Genomic DNA, 25,857 nt, shown 5'->3' with positions numbered 1-25,857 from the left:
TTCTTGGAGAAATCAAGGAGCCGGTGCAAACCCTCCTTAAGGTCAAAGTTCCCAAGGAAAATATGTGCCCCCTCATCTCCAAAATGCAAATTCTCAAGGGTACTATCCTATATTATATCCTTCTCACAATGTGAATCACTATTCCAATCTCCAAGCTTCCAATTCTCAATCTTACTCTTATCCACCTCAAGCACCTCTTAGAAGTTCAACCTTTGAGGACAAGGTGTTGGCAGCCTTAGGTAATCTTGAAGCAAATACCCAATTTCTACATTCTCATTCTTAATCCATAGCAAAGCTTGAATCCCAAATCGGGCAAATAGCTAATTCAATGAATTCAGGAGAGAAAGGAAAATTTTCAAGCCAACCCAAGCCTAATCGTAAGGCACACTACACGGTGGAAACAAGTTCTTCATCGGGATTTTTCGGCCATAAGGAAGTGTAAGCCATCACTACATTGAGAAGTGGTAGGAGAGTGGATAATAGGGTAGAGAGACTAAGTGAAGTTAGTAACTCGATGCAACCAAGTGGTTGTACCCCTTCCATTCCAAATCCTACTTCTACTTCACCGGATACAAGTTGTTCCAAAAAGAACCTTCCAACATCATCTTTATCATCCTCCCAATTAGAGAACCTTATGAGCCAAAAGCTCCATTTCCTCAAGCCTCGAGAGACACTTCTCCATTTGGGAGACAAGAGGGGAAAATTCATGACATGATGGATGTTTTTAAGTAAGTACAAATCAACCTTCCTCTTCTTGATACTATTCGACAAATTCTACCTTATGCGAAGTTCTTGAAGGGCTTGTGTACTCAAAAGAGGAAGAGTAAAGGTCAAAGCCCAAAGAAAGTGCTCCTTACAGAATAAGTGAGTTCCATTATTCAATATAACACCCCACCAAAGTTCAAAGACCCTGGTGCTCCAACCATCTCTTGCATGATTAGGAGCCATGAGGTCCATAGAGCTCTTTTTGGCTTAGGAACGAGTGTTAATCTCATTCCTTACTCCGTGTATGTGCAATTAGGTTTGGGTGACTTAAAGCCAACTTCGGTAGTATTCTAATTAGCCGATAGATCCACAAAAAAACCTAGGGGAATTGTCAAGGACATCCTTACTAAAGTTGACAAATTCTATTTTTCGGTTGATTTTGTGGTGCTTGATACCGAGCCGGTCCCCAACCCCACCAATCACATTCCCATCATCCTTGGAAGACCATTCCTTGCCATCGCCAATGCTATAATTAATTGTAGATCGGGCATCATGGATATCGCCAATGCTATAATTAATTATAGATCGGGCATTATGGATATATCATTTGGCAATATAATGGTCAAGTTTAATGTGTTCAATGCAAGCCAACATCCCATCAATAAAGGCAAGTGTTTCCTAGTGGATGTCTTAGATGAGCTTGTAAAAGAGTCCCTTACTTCTATTCTCTCAAAGGACCCTCTTGAGGCATGCCTCTATCACTTTAATATGGATGCATTTGACAGTAATGGCTCCCTATGTGAAGTAAATGCTTTGATGGACTTCGTGGCCCCAATGGATTACCCGCCATGGAAAGGTTCAAAAGAACCTCTTCCTCTACTCTATAATACTCAACCGGTTCCTTCTCTAATTTCTTCACCTACTCTCAAGCTTAAGCCACTCCCATCCAATCTCAAATATGCCTTCTTAGGCCCTAAAGAAACTCTTCCGATCATCATTGCTTCAAATCTTGAAGATGACCGAGAGAAGGATATTTTGGAAGTGCTTAAAGAGAATAAAGAAGCCATTGGATGGATTAAGAATAAAGAAAGAAGTTGAAAGAAACTAAATAATAAAATCCTCCATTAATAAATCCAATAAAATAATTCTTCAAATATATCCAAATCCTCTGATACCAGTAACCTTATAAATTACAACTCGGGAATCCATCATGTGGACTCCTTATCCAAAACCTAATTGAAACTGAAATAAAACATAATCCATATACCAAAACATAAAGAAGAAATCCTACCTAGAGTTGGAAGAGTGAATAAACAGTCTCTGCTCAGCACGAATAATGTCTAAGTTTGGAAATGACGAACACTTGAAAAATAATGGTGGGTCAGGCCCATAAACAAGTTCTAATCTATTACATCCCAAATAGAGACCCGATACACATATATATCATAGTTAACTCAACAATAACTAATATAGTGCGTATATATATACACATACTAAGGAACCGCACTAGACTATAGGGTTGCCTTAACCCTGAATAGAAAGCAACATGCAAAATGCACATATAGTGGGCATGAGTACTTAGACCTACCAAGGCACACAATCCACTATATCTAGCTACACATCCCTGGCAATATACGCACCCTAACCACTGATGCTGAGGCTCAAGCTCATATCATGGCATATAATTATATATATATAATTCGTCATATCCAACCATAAAAGTAAACTATTCATCCATATATTTCAATGGTGTGTCATCCAACTGTTTTGTTAACCTGACACAAATAAGTAAGACTTAACTCTAGGGTTAATCCGTTCCCTTATAAGTATAAATAGTTAGGACTTAACTTATAAGTTAATCCGTCCCTAATATGGCCCCATCCCATAATGGTGCATTAATCCATAACATAACCAAAATAAAGGTTTCCAATCCAAAGATGAAGCAAATAATATTTACATCTAATAATCCAAAATAAATATGATATAAATCATATATACATCCTTTGCATTTTATTGAGCAAAAATAACAATTCTAAGTAACATGCATTTAATTTATATCATAAAAAATTAACATGCATCTCAATTAAATTGTACACCTCCATACTCTGATTAAATTCATTTAAATCTAAACAATTGATCAAAATAATTTAATCCAACCATATTCAACCATTAATTTAATCTTTTAAATTAATTAAATTCCATACCTAGCATATAAACTTTAAATCATGTATTTAAATCCTCCATGAATCTAATTAAACAATTTAAAACATGTAATAACGGATTCAAAGCTTTAATTCAACATCCCAGAATGTCCCAACAATGACAATACAGTATATAAACATGATCTCAACATTGTAGAACACAATTCATGCATCAATTCATTAAATCATGCAAAATTACACAAACCCATTAACATCTAATCATACTTTATAAATATGATTTTTACATGTAATTAGGTTAATTAATTAAATTTAAAAATCCTGGAATTAATCTAGACATGTATAGAACACGAATTAAAGGAGAAAAGTTAGAAAAGAACTTGCCTTATGATTTTCAGATTGAAAACTTAAGCCTCCTTCTTCCTTGTTTTAGCCTTCTTCTTTGCCAAAAGCTTCTGCTTTCTCTCTCCAAAATTCTCCATAATATTTTGTACGTGAATAGATTTTTATAACCTTTTTACAAACCCCCAATACGCATATATATAGATAACTATAAAATCATATTCCCATTCCAACTTATAAAATATAAAACCCTATTTCCAATCAAACTTTCCTTAATTAAAATAAAGGAAAAAGGAAAATATAAATATAAATATACCAAATCTGTTACATATATGTATATAATATATTTAATTATAATACATATAATTTTAACTTTCTATAAAAATAAAGCGTAGCCAGGAATTTTTTCCAGTGGGGGCAATTTTTTATAGCAATAATATATATAATTTGAACCAAAATAATATATCCAAAAATTAAAACATTGATTCATAACATTTTTATTCAGTATATTCACAACTGCCCTCAACGATTTTTCATATTCTGAAAGCATTGAATAATAATATCATTGTCAACAGTACTAAATACGTCTCTCTAAAGATACACAATCATCATATCATTCATCCATTGGTCTTCCATTCGATAGCGCAGTCGAGTTTTCAAAATATTTATGGCAGAAAAAGCCCTCTCCACTGTGGCAGTAACAATGGGACAAAATCAATGCCAATTTCAAAAGCAAGTAAACTAATGGATAGGCCTTGTCTCTTTTTGTCTTAACCATTCTTCGGGCAAGATCACCAATTCCTTTTAAATTTGAAAACTCCTTATTAGAGCACATGTCAATAATATAAGTGTTAAGTTGATCACCAAGTTTTAGGAGGTCTAACGGAGCAAAATCTCTCGGATAAAATTCAGCAAGTCGGATTAGTTTTTTCTTGTTAAAAGAAGCGAATGAATCATTGGACACAAACACGATATACAAATAAACAACTCAATGTTTGACTCACTCAAACGAATATTCAACTCTTGAAGTTGCATGTCCAACACAGCATAGAACAATTGCACACGATAGTAATGCAAATTTGTGATTTCATTAGCTTTACGTTGTGATCGTCCTGGATTTACAAGTGTATCATTCATGTTGGGAACTTCAATACCATGTTTTTCATAAAAAGAAGAAACTTGATCGAGTAAAGAATCCCAACCACTCTCTCTTATCATTTGAAGTTCTTTCTTGCATACTTAATCAAGGACATAGCATTTACAATGTCTTGATTTTTCTTTTGCAGTGCCTTTGACAATTCATTTGTAACTCCCAAAATAGCCCTCATTAAATGGAGAGTAAAGACAAAACTGAATGACTGCATGAGTGTCAATAAAATTTTTGCTTCAGATCTCTGTTTAACATATGATCTATCATCTATAATTATCTCAAGCACATCAATAACAGATGAGAACATGGAAATCCAGCTGATTAAAGTATCATAGTGAGAGCCCCAACGTGTATCACTAGCACGCTTCAAAGTAGTATTTTAATTAAGACCCCATCCACTTTCAATTTCACCATTATTGAGTGCTTCAATAACCATGGTAGCTTGTTTTTCATGAAGAATATCACGATGTTTACATAAAGCCCCAACAACATTGACCACATTAGCAACATAGCTAAAAAAAGTAGTGATATCAACATGACTTTTTGCAACTTTCACAAAAGCCAACTGTAGTTGATGAGCAAAACAGTGGACATAAAAAGCACATTTATTTTCCTTTAAAATTAGTGTTTTAAGACCTTTAAATTCGCCTTGCATATTACTAGCTCCATTATATCCTTGCCCGCGCAATCTAGTTATACTCAGTCCATGCCAACAAAATAGTTCATCAATTGCCATCTTAAGTGAAAGAGCAGTGGTACTTGTAACATGTTCCACACCTATAAAACATTCAATTACATCACCATCCATATCCACAGAATGAAATACAACAGCCATTTGTTCCTTTGTTGATATGTCACGAGATTCATCAATCATGATAGAAAATAATTCATCTCCAATATCACTAATAATAACATTAATAGTTTCAATGGCAGCAGCATTTACAATATCCTTTTGAATATCAGGTGAGGTTAACTTAAGATTTTCAGGAGCATTCTTTAATGCTACTTGTAATGACCCGGTCTTTTCCTTCCTTTCCTTTTTCCTTAGAATTTTACAGATGAATTTTTTTTTTTTTTCATTGGAATCTCTTTTCTAAGTTCTGTTTCTCGTCGTTTAGTGTCGTCTTGAGTGCTTGGAAATGGTTTCCGAGACTCTTTCCTTTGAATTGACAACTTCCTTTGAGGACCGAGTCATTTCCACATTTTTCATTTTTCGGCACTATTCACTTTTCGTCATTTTCCCTATTTCGTCCTTTTCCCTATTTTGTCTTTCCCCCATTTGTCACTTTGTTGGCATAACCTCACTCCTTGTGTTCAAAGTTGGTTTTTGACTTCACGTATCTTCATTCTAAGTGGTTTTCACGAAATACGTATCTTTATTTTTGCAAGAAAGTACTCTGGTTACTCCCGGTGTCCATAGGGGCATGAATGCATAATTTTTCAAAATCTTTTTCTTTTCTTGGGGTGTTTTTCGTAAATATCTTTTGAAGATATTTTATTTCAGGGGTTTTTAAGAAAATATTTTTGGAAGATATTTTCATTCTGGGTCATTAGTGCAATTTTCACTTTTTGGAGGGGCCATTGTGCAATTAATGAAAGTTATTGCAAAATACCTCGTCTGGAGCCTGGATCCTCGTACGGGATTCATTTTCACATTTCGTCGAGTTGTGTACTCTTAGAATTTCCTTCTGATTGTTTTTCTCCAGTTTTAGGGTTTCTGGCCCGAGTTGCCGCTGAACTTGTTTGAGACATATCTCTCTGCTCGGGACTCAATTTTTGATGCCGTTTCTTCTGTTGTTCATATTTTCTCATTTTAAATCTTTTTTGTTCACAGAGTTTTGCCGTTTGAGCGCGTCTGCTCAAAATCCACTTTTTAGGACCCGGCGGGACCCTTTCAGGACACTTTTTGAAATTTTCTATAAATAGGGGACTTAAAGAGAAAAAGTCAAATTTCCATCACCTTTTTCACCCTCTTGGCCGGCAGCCATGGGAGCCCAAGGGGCTGCCTTCATTCTTTCTTCTCCTCCACTTGATTTCCTTAGTGGAAATTCTTTGGCCTTAACATTTATTGTTCCCCTCGACGTGCTCTACCTTTTCCCCTTATTAGAATTCATTTCTGACCGTTTCTTGAGTTCGGGTTTGAAGTCAAGTTGTGATTTTGATGGGGCTTCTTGGGAGTTCATGTAGATCGTGTTGTTCTCGACAAAACCTATGAGTTTCGTCGGATTCGGCGCGGTTTCATTTCAGTGGGCTTTTGAGATTTTCATCTCAAATTGAGGTAAGGGATTTCTTAGGTTTATAATATTATTATATTGATTGTTTTATAAACATATACAACTTGTAAGCATGCTTTGTTTAAGTTTTTAGAATTTAATTTATTTATTTTCTTTGTTTAGGATTTAATTCTAATGATGGTATATAATTTAGAATTAAATTGTGGCATGCTAGTAAATTAGGCATTGATAAGTTGTGTAACATATATTAAATTTGGAGTACTTGAATAAGAATTGCAAAACTTATTTAATATTTATCTTTTGTAAAAGATTAATTCACATAGTTGTATCAAGCATGAAATCAACTTGTAATGTGATATTAAAGTAGGCCTCGGTGAGTTCTTTAACATATGTTAAATTGAGGACACTTGGATTTGTTTGAAAATCTAGAAAAAAAATTAATTAATTAGCTTAATTAATTTTGTTTTAAGTGTGTTAGTCACTTAAATTGATATTGGATGTAATAGGTTGATAATTCCTTGAAATGTAGTCCGTTTAATTACCTTGTGAGCATGCTACTAACTTGTTGTAGAATTAGTAGTTGTAGCCTCTAAAGATGGTAATTTAACTTAGCATGATAGGTGATATCGTTGTCTTGAATGGCTCGTTTAAATATATCTTGTGTAGGTATATAGCTTGTTAGAATATTACAATTGTTTACCTTGAAAGCTTGTTACTAAATTGTAGCTTATTTAGTACTTGTGACTTAGGATGATAATGTGGTTCAATTATTGTAAAATATTCTTACTTTTGTGTATAAATTGCATAATGGGGACTTGACATGTCATATGCTATCTAGACTTGAATTCTAAGACATGGTTTGTGTAGATTCAACCTTACTTGTACATGTAAATTGATTCCTATACATTATTTGAAATGTATAAGTTTGGTTTAACTTATTGATTTTGCACAAGTTTTGAACTTATTATTTTTGGAGGCTTGTAAGGATCATGTTCATGTGATGGCTAGGGTCTGGCCCTAGTACGGATTTGTGAGTTTCCTAAGTTATATGAAGTGCGCAGTAAGTAGTACCTTGTGGGTCGTAATTACCTGGAATAACTTATACGCATGCGCACTAGGTAGTACCTTGCGGGCTAGTAACCCGGAATAACTTGATTAGTCTGCAGCCAAGGATCCTAGTCTTTCCACTATTTGATTTCGCATTTAATTTCAAGTTGTTAATCATGGATTACTTGTAGCTTGAGAATGATGCTTACTGTGGATATATAGATCTTATTTAGTATACTTAAAACTGTATACTTGTTTTGTGTGTTTAGATCTCATTTAGCATACTTGAACTTGTATCCTTGGTTGTGTATCGAAACCCTATTTAGTATACTTACGCACTGCATGTTTGATTTGTATAATCGGATTTCAATTTGTATACTTGTGTCGTGTATGCTTGTCTTGTGTGTAATTCATTTAGCTTAGTATACTTGTACTTGTATACTTGATTCATGAGTTTTCCATATTAAAATGTATACTTGTGTAGGTATGCTTAGACATTGCATGACTTGTCTTAATATGGTTTAGTGTACTTGAAAATGTATACTTATATATGGTATAACATGTTTTAGCATTGTTTAGTATACTTGAACTTGTATACTTGCTCCGTGAGTTTAAATTCCATTTAGTATGCTTTTGCCGTATATACTTGTCTTATGTGTATTTAGTTTAGTTTAGTATACTTGTGCTTGTATACTTGATCTATAAGTACTCTACACATGTCGAATACTTGCGTATGTATGTTAGATATTTCTTATCTTGTTTAACATGATTTAAGGTACTTGAACATGTATACTTGTATGTCGTGTATCATGTTTTAATACAGTTTAGTGTACTTGAGCATGTGTACTTGTATGCCGTAGTTCATTTAAACTGCATGAGTAGCTTAGGATGATCCCTGAGTCTCACTTTGACGTAGACGTTAGGTGGCATGAGCCCCTTTGACATGTTTCACCATAAGGTGATATAATTGTAAAATGCTAGGTCGATGCATGCTCATTTCCTACGAGTAGCTTTATGTTGCTCACCCCAAAGTTACTGGGGTATATTTCAGGTACAAGATTCAAGATCTGGAGGATTGCACTTTCCTTAGGTGATTTGTAAATTTAAAGTCCATTTAAATGTATTCTTGTTCACGTGCAAGTGTTTGCATGTTTGAGTTTGCCATTGAGATGTAATTTTTCTAACTTGGAGGTTTGACATGTCAAATGTTGTAAATGAGTTGTAATAAGGTGATGGGCCATTGTAGCATGTTTAAAATGCCATATTACACTTGCGTGTATGTTCACATCATCACACAATAGCATATAATGCAATTTGATCATGCCATGGGGAGTCATTTTGATGCCTTAAGGATGACGTACATCTCTAGTGGCCACTTAGTTTCTTTCGCTTCCGCATTTCGGATCCGATATCGGGTCATTCTTTTGGTTCATCACAGGACACACTGGGTTGAAAAATCCAGGGTCGTCACACTACTGATTTAACATCCTCATTATGATTAGCAAGAAACTTTAAAAGCTGGAGGAAATTTCCTTGATTACTTGAATGCTCAAATTAATCATGACCACGAAATGCAAGCCCTTGTTTTAACAAATACTGAATGCAATCAATTGATGCAGTCAAACGCTTTCGATAATCAATTCGAGTCTGGTCTGATTGCTTGAAAATTATTGTTTGAATGTGTTGATTTTGATTCTTTATATTGATTCCAAGCTTGGTTGTGGGCATTATTTAGCCCTCCAACATGAATCTGATGTCTGTCTTTTTTCTTCCAATTTGAAAATCCTTAACTAACAAAAGAGTCATCACCTGATTGTTCTCCTATATTATGCTTAAAAAGATAGCAATATAAACAAAATAACGCATCTTTTGAAATACTGTATTCTAACCAATTAGAATAATCATTAAACCAATCAGGATTAAATCGTCTTAATGCTGATGCTTGTCTAAATTTCTTTTGTGGAAATTTATGTTTCCGAGGTTGACAAGGACCCTTTAGTATATATGCTCTGCGAATTTGGTCTTGAATATTGGGATTGTAATCTGTAATCCTAATTCATAACCTAGGATCTGAAGGAAGATTTGGTAAGTCAATTTCCATACGACTTTTTTTTAGGTTGTCATCATTTCTTTCTTGAGGTTGATCTGAAGCAAGATTTGGTAAGTCAATTTCCATATGACTTTTTGTTGGGTTGTCATCATTTCTTTCTTGAGGTTGAGGGGATGGTAAGTCTTGTATTCCTTTGTAATATCTTTTCAGATTATTCATTGCTATTTCAAAAATGAGTTCATTCAAACAATGAAATAAATATACTAAAAAAACAATCATATTCAATGAATGAAGAATAAGATATGAAAAAAAAAATAACATAGTCACTTAAATCTAACTGTTCTAATATATTATATATCACATATGTGAAAATAAATAAAAATAAAATTACATGATAATTAATAACCAATTTCATTCCAAAAAATTTCATGGTAAGAAACATTCTTAATAACTACCATGTCTGTCAATCGACTCATAATAAAAATCCATTCATATTAAAAATAAAATAAAAAAACAAAGATATGAAGGTAACTAACCTTATAAGTTAAAACCATATAATCCAATCAATCGCAAAATTTGATAGGGTAAGTGAATATGTGATTTTGATTTGGGCTGTAAGCCTGCAAAAAAAAAAAAAATTCTTAAGTCATATTTATAGGATATTAATTAGTAACACAATTATACAAACTAAATTTTGAAAGAACAAGCCCTAAAATAATTTTGATAGAAATAACTAATAAGTTTTCTAATTAAAATTATAATATCATATAATAATCGTAAATTTAGATGATAAAAAAATAGTACGACTTACCGAGTTTCTGTCTACTGGTAAAGTGGTATGGTTGCTCCGCTTGCTTTTTTTGTATTATGAATTTGTGAAATGTTGAAAACTTGTGGAAAGAAAAATATTGAAGACTGAAAAATTGAAAATGCAATGGAAACACGCTTGTGGTAAAGTAAAAAATGTGAGAATATCTTATAATTTTTGGAAAAAGTAGGAAAGAATATAATATTTTGAGAAAGTCAAAAAAAAAATATCATATTGTTCGGGAAAGTACAATATAATATTTTGGGAAAGTAAAAAAATATTATATTTTGTGGGAAAGTGTAAAACCATGAACGAGCTTTTGATTATATATATATATATATAGTATATATATGTGCACTATTAAATTTTAGTATACATATATAAAAATCTTTCCATAAAAATAATAATAATAATAATAATTAAAAGTTCAGTGGGGCAGTTGCCCCCACTTGTCCCTTTGTGACTACGCCAATAACAATAAATATAATTCTAACTTTCCATAAAAATAATAATAACAAACTTTCCATAAAAATAATAATAACAATAAATATAATTCTAAATTTTCATAAAAATAATAATAACAATAGTAATTATTAAAACTATCCCTATATATATATATATTATCATAAATATATAAATACAACTATTCATGGGTAAATATCCATACCCATTAAACCTCATATCCAAGTAGTTCATGGGACCCAAATGGTTGGTCCATTACTACCATATCCAACTCATTTTAAAATAAAATAAAATAAAACAACCAATTTAAATACAAATAAACACATACCATGTAAACAAATAAATACACATCATGACTCAGCATTTAAAATAATCAATTCATACCAATAATTAATTAAAATAACATTTAAGCATATAAATTAATTTAAACAAATAATTCAATAAAAAAACACATAAACAAATAGCCACGTAATCAAATAAATCATTTAAGCAATTAAAAAATTAATAAAATAATAAATTAAATACCGAGACTATCCTTTTAATATTAGAGGTATTACAACGCTCAAATGAGGTTGAACCCGAATATGAAAAAAGTGGTCAAAAAGGAAGTGGTAAAGCTATTGAATGCCGAGATCATATATCCTATCTTCGATAGCAAATGGGTGAGTCCAACCCAAGTTGTTCCCAAAAAGTTGGAAATTACGGTCGTTTAGAATGCGAAAGGTGAGCAAATTTCTAAACGCACCGCCACTTCATGGCGTGTGTGAATTGACTACCGCAAACTCAACTCCGCCACTAGAAACGATCATTTCCCTTTACCCTTCATTGATCAAATTTTAGAAAGATTGGCCGGGCAAAGTTATTATTGCTTCCTAGATATAATAAAGTGGCACTAGACCCACCTGACCAAGAAAAAAACTATTTTCACTTGTCTATTCGGTACATTTGGTTACGGAATGATGCCTTTTGGTTTGTGCAATGATCCCGCCACATTCCAAAGGTGTATGATGTCAATATTCTCAGACATGGTGGAAAAGTATTTAGAAGTTGTCATGGATGACTTCTCTGTCTTTGGTTCCTCATTCGATTCATGCCTTAAAAATCTATCTCTAGTGCTTCAAAGATGTCGAAAGACAAATGATGTGTGCTCAATGTTACTACTCGCAATAGTACGAATCTTTATAGGATAGGACTATATAAACGGTGTCGATCCCACAAGGAGATGAGTGTTCTTTGTTTTGTTTTTAACTAATCTAATTCTTTTTGTTTTATAGGTAACTGATAGGATTTGATTGATTGGTTATCACGAACATAAAATAAAATTCAACTGAATTTAAATTAAAGAGATCGGAGATAGAAGAAGTCTTAAAGCTTTGACTTCACTACAAACCTTGCACAATGGTCAATCGTTCAACTCTGGGGTTCAACAATTTATATTTTAAATGAATAAAACTCAATAACAAAGCGTATGGTTGGCCTTTGTAAAAATAAACATCACTTAAAAGGTACAAGTTCTTATCTAAATAAGTGCAAGATTAATCACTTGATTTTTTAAAAGCCAATCTAAATATATCACTATAAATGGTAGCAACAACAAAATTATTAGGATTTAGGCAACAACCTACGTCCATGGTGGAGATCCGGCGCAAGTCTTCACTATGTGTAAAATCAGAGATTACAAGTTTTGAGCCCATCACTCTATTTCTGTACGAATATCAGAATCTCTCTCTTACACCACTCCAAACCCTAAATACCCTTATATATTAAGCTACAAGGGACTAATTAGGCTCCATGACCCATTAACAAAAAACCGGGTCAAAATTTTTACCAAAACCCACTTGCTTCTACCCTAACTTTCCTTGAATCCCCAGAGCTTTGTGTGGGCTTTTGGTGAGCTTGGGCCCACACAAAGCTCATCCAACCAGTTGTAAGGGGGTCGCACGCAACCCAACGCCAATTTCGGGCAACAATATCACATAAAGTATCAATTTTCTTACCAATTTTATTAGTAAATTTTACAGAAAAATATTATATATATATATATATATATATATATATATTGTTAATGATATTTTATTAGGTTACTTTGTAGGGTTTGATTAGGTTTCTTTATTTTTTTCAAAAAATATTTTTTTTATAATTAGGGTATGATAATCTTTAAAAGATAGAGAAAAAAGAAAAAGAAAAAAAAAGGATAATAGAGTTTTTGGTTTGACATATTTTTTATTAAACTATTATTAAATTAGATAAGAGAATGAAAGACATTTCACATTTTTTAGGAAATCAAAATATTAAAGGTGGAATACTTTATTTGCATGACATTTATCTAAAATTTAGGAGAGGTAAATGTAATTTACCTCTTTTTTTTTATAACACTAAACCCTAAAAAAAAAAAAAAAAAAAAAAAAAAAAAACTTCATTCAATTTTGTTTGATTAAAAAATTATATTAAGTAACAAATCAAATAAAAGGGCAATTTTGTTTCATTAAAAAATTATACTATTAAGTAACAAATCAAATAAAAGGGTAAGTAAAATCATTTCACCCGCTTTATAGATTAATACTGTATTCTTTCCACAACCATTTCATCTCGAACAACTCGCAAATAACACATACAGTATACTTGAAGAAACAAGAAAAAGGGTAGTCTGGGCATTAAAAAAAAAAAACATGGAATCTTAGAAAGATTTGTCGTAACGTGAATGTCATCTCCCAAGGTTATTTAATCATGAAAGTACTGGTAGATTATAATTGTGTGCAAGGAGTAACAGTGCAATGAAAAATGAAAGGATAAAGAGGTAAGCAATTCATATGGAATATCTATACATGTACCTGAAGTGTGAATCTTTTGTTCTATTTGTGAGAACCCAGTTGATATACATCACCATATCGGTAATTCGGTACAGGTACAGTAATGGAACCACACAAGCGGAAGCGGAAAGTGAAACCCAACGGAAGCGATTGCCGCCGCTCAAAATCTCCGGTGAGGGCATCGTCAAAATTCTTCAAGATAATATTACCCTCCGTTATTAATGAGAAGAAGCTGGTAATATATTATCCCTCTTTCTCTCTCTCTTGATAAATATATTCCATTATTTTATGTTTTATTCCGCTGAAAATCCTTATAAGTCTGCGTTTGGTTCCCTAGAAAATAAATGAGAAGTAAAGAAAAGCTCTGTTTTTTTTTTTTTTTTGGCATTTTACGGATTTTTATTGTGCTTGTTTGGACCTTTTTGCTTCCCCAAGGAGGTGAAGCTGAACGACACTAAGCCAGATGTGAATGAAGATTTTCCCTTGCAATTCTCTCAAAGGAACACAAGGTTAAAAAATTCTATATTTTTCCTTTCTTTTCCTACCTTTTCTGAGAAACTAAACACAAAAATGTGGGCTTTTTATATGGATCTTCTTTATAGGTTTAGTTGCTGGGTGGATCCAGAAATTTTAGTCTGTGGAGAATTATCCATTGAGAAATTATAATTCAGGATTTAAAAAAAAAAAAAAAAATTAGAGAAGAGGAAGGAATAAGTTAATTGTAAAAAAATGAGGTAAAGAAAAAACATTGTTTAAGAATTAGATTTTATTCAACAATTGTTTTAATATTTTAAAAATTCAATTTTCCAAAAAAAATTAATTTGAGTACTTTGATTTCATTTTGAGGAAAATGTCATTATTACGTTGATAAAAAAAAATTAAGAAAAAAAAAAATTATCAAACAATATTTGAGCTTTTAAAGTAGGCTAAAATGGTCGAAATTGAAAAAAATTATGAGTTTTGAGAGGATAAAGTTATTTTATTTCTATAATTTGGGACAAATGCAAAGTTGATGATGATGATAATACATTAAAATTCATAATTATTGGGGCAAATGAATAAGTGTTTTGATATATTTTGGGGGCTCAATTAAAATTTTTCATTACTATTGGTGTCACAAGTTAGATTCGTTTGCAATATTACATTTTTTTTTTTTTTTCCCTGAATGGGTTTTTGTTTTAGAAAAAGATGAAGCATTGAAGTACATAGGATATAGAGAGGGCATACTTTCCCTTTTTATGAAAGCACATGAAAAACACCACTTCCATTAGACTGGAAAAGGAATAGAAAAATCAATCAGACAAATGACACTAAATCAACTCATTAAAATAGAAGTAGGTCAGTAAAAGAAACTCCAAGAATCGAAGCCAAAGCAATCAGAACTGTAGCTCTCGTAACGCCTCAATGAATTCTGCAGTTTCTTTCCCCACCTAGGTTGCATAAGACTGCAGTATAGCTTAGCTTTCGCAGCATTCCCAGTAGCAATTGTAGACAACCAATCCCATAGGTGATAGAATGAAAGAAATCTTGAAGAGCTCCCAACACCACTGCCAAACTGCCTGAGCAAGAGGACAGTGAACTAAAAGATGGCCCTAAAACAATTGTGACAAATGGAAATCACAGGAAGACCTTCTTCTAATGGAACGACATCATGGTGAAGCAACGCTACAGCGGAAGAGACTCTAGGCTTATGATGTGTGTCCCCCAACAGAGATTAAACTAAGTGAGGCCGACACACATCCCAGACAACTTTAAAGCTGAACTTCCCATGCTTCCACCTCACTGCATCTTGTCCAGAAAAAGCAATTGCTTGGATCTAACAGGAGACTAAAATGATTGCGATTCCCAATGCAGAAGTGAATATTCTGGAGCATAAATTTTCTGACCTGGATCATTCTATTCCAAACTGAACAGTCAGTTCCTTTGACCACATCATTCCAATAATCAACCAAGCAACCAAAGAAGCTTACATTTTGCAGAGAAGTTGATATCTTCAATTCTTCTAACTCCAAAACCTCCTTCTGATCTAGGAAGAGCTACTTTGTTCCAATTGAAAGATGGAGCTTCCTGGTATCATCATGAGAACCCCACAAAAACCTCTTGACTTTGCTGTTGAAGACCTTTCTGGTGCCCTCAGGAATGTTATACACAGATGCCCAGATCTAATTAACTCAACCCTGCCTGCTAAAGAGAGAGAAGAAGCATTCCAAGAAGAGAGCTTAGCATTAACCTTATCAAGTAATGGAGTGCAATGACTCTTCTTGAGAGAACCACCAACCTAAGGCAGTCCAAGATCCTTAACTGGAAGGTTGCCTCTAGTGAAATGCAGAAGCCTCATTATACTCCTTTTCTTCTTGACAGACTTAGAAAATATGACCAAACTCTTGTCCTTGTTGATCATACTCTGGAGTGCGTGAAATTGGGCGCCACAACCCCCCCCCCCCCCCCCCCCCCCCCCCCCCCCCCCCCCGTTATATCAATTCTCTAACATGCCTCCTCCTCCTCATGCGTGGCCTTGTTTTGGTCCAACATGTGTTCTAATTTCAACGGTTGGGTTTGAACTCAGTTACTTATTTTCTCTGATACCATGTTAACAACCATCTACTCTAAAAGCTTAAATTGTTAAAGGCAGTGTAACTTTAATATTTAAATTCTCTAATAATAACATTTACAATTTTTGGAGCTACATTCATGTTGTGTGAGTGCTTTCATCTTCACTTAAACAATTGAGCCCAATTTAATTTTTCTATTGGCAGAGGATCCCTAAAAAGTTTGTCAGGAAATATGGTGATGAACTCTCTGCTGTTGCCATGCTCACTGTTCCCACTGGCCACGTTTCACATGTGGGATTAGAGAAGGCTGACAAGATGCTTTGGTTTTGTGATGGTTGGCAACAATTTATGGAACGTCACTCAGTCAGTTGTGGGTACTTTTTAGTCTTTAAATATAAAGGAAAATCAAGCTTTGATGTTCTTATCTTTGATTTGACTGCCACCGAGATCCAGTATTCATGCACTATTCGCAGTAGTTCTGAAGAAAACAATAATGGAAAATTATGTCAATTATCTGATGAGGAAGAAATCGAAGATGATGACTCTGTTGAAATCTTGGGGTCCTTAGGTTTTGTTGGATCTTCATCTAAACTTATTCTGGGACTCGACAAAAAGGGTAAAAGTACAGCTTTGCTGGAGAGCTCGAAACCCACTCCTCGATGTCTAACAAGAACCAAAAGCTATAAAAAAGATCAGGAGCAAACAATTGAATTAGTGAATTGGCATGGAGCGTGTGGAAGAAAACTAAGCAGAAGCGAAACGTCAAACTGGCATGATTCTTTATTGGAAAAATCCAAGAGAAAGAACAAGTTTGTCACTAAGAATATTCAGAATTTACAAACATCGGCTCCAACAGTTCGTGATAGGGGTTTTGATCAGTTGAATGAGAGTGAACTTAAGGACAAAACATACAGAATTGATGTAGAGGAACAGCATCCGACAAAAATTGCAAATAGTTCAGATGTGGCGACTCAAAGAAATAGAGATACAAGTCATCAGACCACAAATCGAAGAATTGTTTCTAGTAAGCTTTCAGACTACTTTTTTTCTGCCAGAAGTGATGTGAGAGTTGATTTTCTTGTCACTAATTTGATAAATTGCTAAACAAGAATGGTGTGCAGAAATTTTTTGTAAAATAAGAATGGTGTGCAGAAATGCTTGGACTAATACTTGTTCAATAACTTGTTTGACAGGGGGATCAGTGCTAAACGAAGCAAGAGAGAGGGCAACTAATGCTGCAAGAATGTTTAAGCCTGAAAATCCTTTCCATATGGTTATATTGCGTCCATATAATGTAAACCACCACTTTTACCTGGTGAGCTCCTGAATTCATGTTACATGGTGTAAGATTTTTGCTTGATCTGTTTATGTTGCTGCACTGGTCATGCCGGTAAATATGTCCAACCAGCTGCTTATAAGTAGAAACAAATTTCTCCCAATATATTAACCTTATATCAAGTATTATTTCAAGTTTGATGTTGGAATGATAGATACCGTTTTTTTTCTTTCTTATGCAGAATATACCATTTGAATTTGCCATGAAGATGAAGTCTTTGCTTGGTGTTTCAGATATTGTCAAGCTTCAGGTTTCTGATGGAAGAGAGTGGCATGTCCATTACATTCATAAAAGAAGGCGGCCAGTCGCAAGATTATGCAAAGGTTGGAGAACCTTTGCAAAGGAAAATAATTTGATGGAAGGAGATATTTGTGTTTTTGAGCTGATCAAGGTTATGGATTTAGTGCTAAAAGTGTCCATATTTCGCAATGCGGAGTATGCAGGGCAACCAAACCAACCTCATCAGTTTGATGAAAGCATATATTCAAAGACTACAAATCAAAGAACTGTTTCTAGTAAGCTTTCAGACTACTTTTTTCAGCCAGAAGTAATGTAACAGTTGATTTCTTGTCACTAATTTGATAAATTGCAGATGGGCCATTGGTAAAACAATAATGGTACTGTGAAGAAATTATTGGTATTAACACTTGTTCAACAACTTGTTCGACAGGGGGAACATTGATAAACCAAGCAAGAGAGAGGGCAATTAATGCTGCAAGAATGTTTAAGTCTGAAAATCCTTTCCATATGGTTATATTGCGTCCATATAATGTAAACAATCAGTTTTCCTTGGTGAGCTCTTGAATTCATAATACATGGTGTAAGATTATTGCTTAATCTGTTTATGTTGCTTCATCGGTCAAGTATTATTTTCAGTTTGATTTTGGAATGATAGATATCTTTTTTTCTTTCTTATGCAGAAAATACCATCAGAATTTGCCATGAAAATCAAGTATTTGCTTGGTGTTTCAGATATTGTTAAGCTTCAGGTTTCTGATGGAAGAGAGTGGCGTGTCCGTTGCATTCATGATAGAGAAGGTCGACAGGCAAAATTAAGCAAGGGTTGGAGAACTTTTGCAAAGGAAAATAATTTGGTGGAAGGAGATGTTTGTGTCTTTGAGCTGATCAAGGTTCTGAAGGATCTTGTTATACAAGTTTCCATATTTCGCGCTGTGGAGTATGCAGGGCAAGTAACCCAACCTCTGGATTACAGTCAGGCAAATTAGTATTTTGGTGGTGTTAAGGTATTTCTTTCTGGGCAGCTGTATATCTCTACTAGTTTTGCTTAATTTTGCTCCATCCATAAAAGTAGTTGTTGCTTAATGATTTGCGGATGCAGTGAACTTCTGATGTGTCTATTACCCTTGGTATTTTTTGGTGTGTTATATCAAGTGGCATGGTTTATAAAATGATCACTATAAGCTTTTATTATATTTGGGAGTAATCAGTATATATGTGCAATCCAGGTCAGTTTCTTACATGGATTTTTTCCCTCAATTGCATGGTCACAACATGAGCTTTGATTTTTATGACGGCAAAGATTTGCCTTGAACTGTGAAAATTCTTAGTTTTGGAAGTTTCTCAGGGTTTATTCAGACATCCCAATTTAAAATGAAACAAAAAGGCAATTTTGAGAATTCTTAGGATTTAACCTATTTTAAAAAATTGGCATGATTACAAAACCTTAAAATTGAGAAAAAGTTTTTTGATTTTTTCAGCCAGGATTGCCTCTTACTTCTGAGTGTATCAAAAAGTATCATTGTAGCCCTTTGCTTGATAAAATAAAGTCCAGATTGAGTGCTTAGAATGGGCTTAATCATTCTAGAGCTGGCAGACTTGAACTTTTTTGTTATACTCTTTCACTTTCCTCTGGTGGTCTGCATTTAAACTTCCATCCTCTGTGGTATCGAAGCTGAAAGATACTGATGGTTCCAGGAAAAGTCACTGTTTGAACTGGAAGGGGGTCACTGTAATACCCCGATAATTTTAAAAGATTTATTAATTAGGATTAATTATTTTATTTTATTTTTCAATGATTTATTTTATTTTTTTGAGTGCTAGATCAATTATCTTATTTTAATTAAGTTATATTTCGTGATTATGTATGATGATTGATTGTTTGTGTGGTTGATTATTGATTGAATTATTGGTGTGTTGTTTTTATTGGTATTATATGACTTAGTTGTAAATTCTTGTTTGTTTATGTGCTTCATGTAATTAGTTATTTTAATTTCTGTATTTAATTAATTATCTTATTTATTTAAATTAATTGGATTGGGCTTAAGGAAAGTTGGACCAAAAGATGTGGTCTTGGGCTTGTATGAAACCTTATTGGGTTAATAAATGAAGGTCCGTGCTTATTTAATTATTTAAATGATCACTTTTGTATCAATTATATATATATATATATATATATATATATATATATATATATATATATATAAATATAATTATATATAAATATAATTAATTAATAATTGTTATGGAAAGATATATATATAGATATATATTTATATTTATTGATATTTATAAGTATATATGATTTAATTAACTAATGAGTTAATTATGGAAGGAATATATATTTTTATATATATATATATATGTTTATAGATATAAATTATTTAAAGATTATTATTTTAATTCATAATACTAGTTGGAATAGGATTTGGAATTTAAGGTGTATAAAAATACACATAAGGCTTTAGGGTTAAAGGTTTTACACGTTAGAAAAATAAAACAGACAGAGAGAGAGGAAGAAGAAGGGCTGACAAGGAGGAGGTCGGATCTGAAAAGGAGGACGTCGGAATTGGAAGAGATAATTAAAGCTTAAAGCGTCGGTTTCGTTTCGAAACCTTCAGGCGAGTTTTCTCTAACTTTCCTCTTAGAACCATAAGGATTTCACCTTGAGTATCAAGGCTTTAATTAAATTTATTTGTTTAAAAATTGTGGTTAGATCGGAATAATTAAAAAGTATAAACTATTATATTTGATTTTTAGATTATTGGATTTTAATTGATATATATAGGTGTTATGTATATCTTAAAATCAATCTATAGGTGGATTTGTGACCCAAGAGAGTTAATTATGGTTTCTTTATTTTCTAGAATTGTTCTGTAATTTTCTGGAATTTTTCTGATATTTTTAGGAATTTATTAGGATTTATTTTCCTTTTATTTGTTAGGAAAATAATTATATATATATATATATATATATACACTAGGTAACTGGCGCATGTGGAGTGGCGGCACAATAAAGAATTGATCCAGTGCGGCGCGGTGTAGGATAATAGGGTGTATACGCCAATTAGGGCCATTTGATTAATTAAACTTATGTGAATTGATATGGTGCATCGCGGCGCATAAAACTTTGGTGCGCATGTGTATCTGGACCATAGAAGTGGTCTGGTCAACTATGGGATTATTTGGTGTATTGCAGACCATGAGAAGATGGTACACTCGCTGATTTGGACCTTAGATCTATTATAGTTAATAGAAAATAATCTAGTGTGAGCGTGTTCATTTGCGCACTCATTTATAACCATTGGATGCGGCATAAAGGAAGTGATGGATTCAGTGTGGTGAGCTCACGGTAGCTGAAAGAGCTTAGCCAATACCAGCACACAAGGAGGCTTAAATCCAGCGCGTGCAAGTGCATAGTAAGCACGTGGGCGCGCGTGGGAAACTATGTTGGCCTAATTCGACACTAGAAATTAAAACGGTCATAACTTAGTCATTTTAAATCGAAATTGGGTCATTCTTGAGCTCAAATTCAAGGATTTTTCGTCTTCTTTCCAATGGTACCAATTTCATTATCAGATTCCCATCCTACTAGGAGATATTTATGTTTTAGTGAGAAAGTGTCGGAAAACTATTTAAACCAATATGGAGTATTTAAAGGAAACTATTTCTGACATATTTAGTTGCACTAATTTGTGTAAATATAATAAATTAATAATTTGTTATGGAAGGAAGTGTATATATATATATATATATATATATATATATATGTATATTGATTTTAAATAATCAAGGATTATTAAAGAAGGTGTTAAACACATATATACATTAAATAACATATGTGTAGGTATATATATATATAAATCATTTAAGATGATTAATATTATCATTCTTATTTGGCATATCTTAATAGGCTGGTTGTTAAATTAATGATATGCGTATAATATGCATGTGATGGCTATGTATGATTTAGCGTATTGTTAATTTTAAAGTTAACGCATGGTTAAAGTGTGGGCATGGATGAATTGTCAAGTGATTAAATATATTACCTAAATATTTGTATGAATAGAATACATATATGGAAAGCATGGATGAATTGTTAATTAAATGTATGAATAAATATACCTGTGGAGGCATGGTTGAATTGCCAATGTATAAATATACATACACGGAGGCATGGTTGAATTGCCAATGTATAAATAAATATACTTATGGAGGCATGGTTGAATTGCCAATATATAAATAAAAATATTTATAATGGCATGGTTGATTTGCCAAAGCATAATTACGTTGTTATGTGTTAGATGATTAGAATATCATCTATGGTTGTTGTATGTATGGATTGGATTAGGGTTAGATATTCTTAAATGAGAATAGTTTAGTACTTACTGGTTAGTGTATTATTTTACATTAATAAAATAATATTGGGGAAGACGTGGATGATTTGTCAAAACTTGGATTTTGGATATGTGATTTAAACAATTAAAATCATTATCGGGTTGGGATTAAATAGAGTATTTCTTTTATTATAATTTGTTGTTTAAATGATTAAACAACTGACTAGGATGGGATTAAGGTCAAAGGAGTTTTTATAAAATGAAATGGTAGATTGGTCTAGGTATGAATATTATTTTAATAATTATTTAATAGGTATGGAAATTTAATAAACCTATTAATGGATGTGATTAGTATAGTAATTATATATAGACATGTATATCGTGCTTTATTAAAGTTAAAACTTTATTAGGTTTGGTTTTGATCAGAGATGATCTGCTTATTGGTTTTCAGAGGCCTGGTAGAGTGAACTTGCTCGTAGGGTTTAACCCACGATTTATTTTTCAGGTTATTAGAGGTTCCAGTCTCGAGGTTGAGGATCCGCAGCTGGGAGACTGTCATTCGTCTATTCATCTTGTGTACTTTTAAATAGTATTGGATTATTGGATAATGTTTTAAGGGGTCCTTGAGTTATGGGATTTCCGAATTGTAATTGTTGGAGAATTATTAAGTAATATTTATTTATTAGTTTTCTTCAGCGGTTTATTTATTCTTTATTATTCATCTTTGTATTCTGTGCTTGTTAAATACTTAAATTGTTTTGATATCCCTTGATTTTGTGCGCGGACTTGATCAATCCGTGTTCCAAAATTAGGGGGTATCACAGTCACTTCTCCTAAAGTTGAGAGTGGTTTTTGGATTATGGACAATTCAAAAGATTGTCTGTGGGTGGCCTGGTTTCAAAGGAGGCATCCTAACTGTTCGAGGTATTGGAAATATATGCTGGAGTTCAGACCATTTCTTCTTCAGCATCTCTCCTATCAGATTATTCTTAGACCCTTGGTGTAATGGACAAAATTTATTGCAAACGTGCTCTCGTAGTCTTTACAGATCCTTAATCTTCCAAAAAAATGCTGCTGTTAGTGACCTTCTTGATAATGGCAGATGGAGGATTCGAACTTTATCTTCTTCAATTTCTGTCTCTCTGTTGCCTATTCATTCAGGTAAAGACAGAATGGCAGTGTTGGAGAACTTCTCTTCCTGCTGTTTCCTGGTCTTCCTTGAGCTGGTGTGGTTGCAGACCGAGGACATCTGTTACTGCTTGCATTATTTTCTGGAACAAGAACCTGTTCTTTTTCAACTTGCGGAAGAGAGGCTTTACTCTTACTTTGATTTTTCATCTTCGTTTTGGAGCTGAGGATTGCAATGATCACCTGTTCTATTGTTACTTTTAACAGTCAGTCTCATCAGCACAGAATTGCTAGAAGGCTAGTTGTAACTCTTCTACGGAGTATCTGGACTGAGAGAAATGCTGGTCTACACGGGAACAACCCTAGGGCTGCTGAAGACATTGCAAAATCGGCCTGGTGGGAAGTTCTGGATAAGTTGCAAGAATTGAGCTTCATTTTGTCATATTATGTATACCATCGTGGCTGTAATTGCTTACTTCCACTTCCTTTGTTACTGGAAGTGGCATTTTTCTGTGTCTTCTGTTTTGTATTGAAAGGGTATGGCTTCTCTTATTAACCATGTACCTCATTGTCTGATCTTTTAATACAATCATTTCATTTAGGGAAAAAACAAATCAAAATAGGGTATCTACAGTACCAAGATCTAATCAAATTTTATTCTTGTGATCAAAATTCGAATGAGTGGTGTACGTCCAATGATACCGGTGGGGACAAGACTTATCTATTCATCAATGAGTAGGTCATCCCTATTAACCGATGATGTGGTCCAATATAAAATGCATAAATAGCCTCTAATTACAAAATCAAAAAATTGACAAATAAGGAAATGTCCATTAATTTATTCTAAAAAAAGTTATTGTCCTTATTTATCACTTTTCTAATTTTATAATTATGAATTATTTGTATATTTTTTATTGGACCATATCAGCGGTCAATAAGGATGACCTACTTATTGGTAAATAGACTAGTCTTGGTTGATCCTACAAAAGACATACTAATTGGTTGATCCTACAAAAGATATACCGAGAAAGTTGTTAAAACTAACCTTAGGGTTTTGCATTTTGAACCAGTATTTCTGAAATTCCTTGTAATATTAGTTCTCTAACTCTATCTTCTTATTTTTTCAACTTACTTCCATTATATAATTTAATATATATATATATATGAAGGAAGTGCAAAAAACACCCCTAAAGTATACTTTTCATAGCACCCCCTATTTGAAAAAGTATGCAATAAACACCCCTAATATTTTGAAACTGTACAAAATTACCCCTCTGTCAGAAATCTGACATAAATTAGTGTTGTAATACATATTTTACCCTTTTACTCTTTTGAAAATGCCCAAGGGGGTATATATGTTACTAATCTCATACTATAGGGTGTTTTGTGCACATTACCTTATATATATATATATATATATATATATATATATTATTTTTTTCCTCTGTATATACACCTTTAGTGTTTTCTCTCTCTATACTTCCTCTAACATTTCTCTCTCTCTCTAGCATTGTATTTCTCTCTCTATCTTTATTTTTTTCAGCTAGAGGCATACAATAATATTACATGGAATCTTCAACCTCAAAAAATCGTTCTTACTCATATGGAAGGGCAAAAAAATGTTACGGCTATTGTAAAGATAGAAGTTCTTTGAAGATTTCAAATACAGAGAGAAATTCGGGTAGAAAGTTTTATGGTTGTGCAAACTATAGAGCTGGTTCATGTGGTTTTTTTAAGATGGAAAGATGAAGAATTGTCCGAGTACTACCGTAAATTAGTTTTGGATCTTATGACAGGCGTGCAAGAGTTGCAACGAGCTAAAGTATCAACAAGATTTCAGAGGCACCCATGAATGTGAAGGATGAAAGGTTATTGGAGCTAGAAAATATGATAGTAGACTTGGGAAAAGAAGTGAAAAAAACTGCTGAAGTTCAGCCATCGGTACCTACTGTTGCCGGAATGTGTTTTGGTTCGTTTGGCATTTTTCTCTTTAGCTTCTTGACCTGTATTGTATTTCTTAAGATATTGATGTGAATCTGTTATTTGAGTTCCTGTATTGTATGCTTGTATTTTATTTTCTGTTGTAAATTTGTTCATGTAATATTGCGTTCAACTTTAATGCTTTAACCATATGAATGAATACCTGTCATCACTAAACATTCAACTATATCAATGCATTCATCTAACCTGTCATTCATTTAACCATTCAACTATACCAATGAATACCTTATTAACAAGCACTCACTAAACTTTAAATAGGACAAAAAAAAAAAAAAAAAAAAAAAAAAAAAAAAAAACATCCAAAGCACCTTCAAAAATACAATATGAATGAATACATGTCATCACTAAACATTCAACTATACCAATGCATTCATCTAACCTGTCATTCATCAAACCATTCAATAAGTGCAAACCATATTCATCAAACCATTCAACTATACCAATGAATACCTTACTAATAAGCATTCACTAAATATTAAATAGGACAGAAAAAAAAAAAA

The 25,857-nt window shown here is 33.0% G+C and overlaps 1 protein-coding gene across 4 annotated transcripts; it reads left to right on the top strand.

The window, feature by feature from the left end:
- Positions 1 to 13,672: 13,672 nt before the first annotated feature.
- On the top strand, positions 13,673 to 23,993 carry LOC132311300 (B3 domain-containing transcription factor VRN1-like). 4 transcript variants are annotated; one of them, XR_009482922.1, is made up of 9 exons: positions 13,673 to 13,754; positions 13,863 to 14,002; positions 16,524 to 17,343; positions 17,513 to 17,634; positions 17,837 to 18,170; positions 18,326 to 18,447; positions 18,576 to 18,899; positions 19,591 to 19,624; positions 23,058 to 23,993. XR_009482922.1 is itself a non-coding variant. In XM_059809172.1 (8 exons), the coding sequence occupies exons 2-7, from the start codon at positions 13,871 to 13,873 to the stop codon at positions 18,879 to 18,881; spliced, it is 1,836 nt and encodes a 611-aa protein (XP_059665155.1). In that variant the 5' UTR covers positions 13,673 to 13,754; positions 13,863 to 13,870; the 3' UTR covers positions 18,882 to 18,899; positions 22,734 to 22,935. The 4 variants fall into 4 exon arrangements, 3 of the variants coding, with proteins under 3 accessions (XP_059665155.1, XP_059665154.1, XP_059665152.1); XM_059809172.1 differs by lacking the exons at positions 19,591 to 19,624; positions 23,058 to 23,993 and adding an exon at positions 22,734 to 22,935; XM_059809171.1 differs by lacking the exons at positions 19,591 to 19,624; positions 23,058 to 23,993 and adding an exon at positions 19,374 to 19,584.
- The last annotated feature ends 1,864 nt before the right edge of the window (positions 23,994 to 25,857 follow it).

This window comes from Cornus florida, unplaced genomic scaffold, assembly GCF_030987335.1.
Source record: "Cornus florida cultivar Cherokee Brave unplaced genomic scaffold, ASM3098733v1 CherokeeBrave_3.0.0_Hap2_Chr06, whole genome shotgun sequence".
NCBI lineage: Eukaryota > Viridiplantae > Streptophyta > Magnoliopsida > Cornales > Cornaceae > Cornus > Cornus florida.
The sequence above is the reverse complement of the archived record's forward strand: the minus strand, read 5'-3'. Positions and strand labels throughout refer to the sequence as shown.

Bases quoted from the DNA above. Each gene is read 5' to 3' on its own strand.
- LOC132311300 (XM_059809172.1), top strand. From the start codon at position 13,871: ATGGAACCACACAAGCGGAAGCGGAAAGTGAAACCCAACGGAAGCGAT. The intron at 17,344-17,512 runs GTAAGCTTTCAG...CTTGTTTGACAG, and splicing joins AAATCGAAGAATTGTTTCTA to GGGGATCAGTGCTAAACGAA. The intron at 17,635-17,836 runs GTGAGCTCCTGA...TTTCTTATGCAG, and splicing joins TAAACCACCACTTTTACCTG to AATATACCATTTGAATTTGC.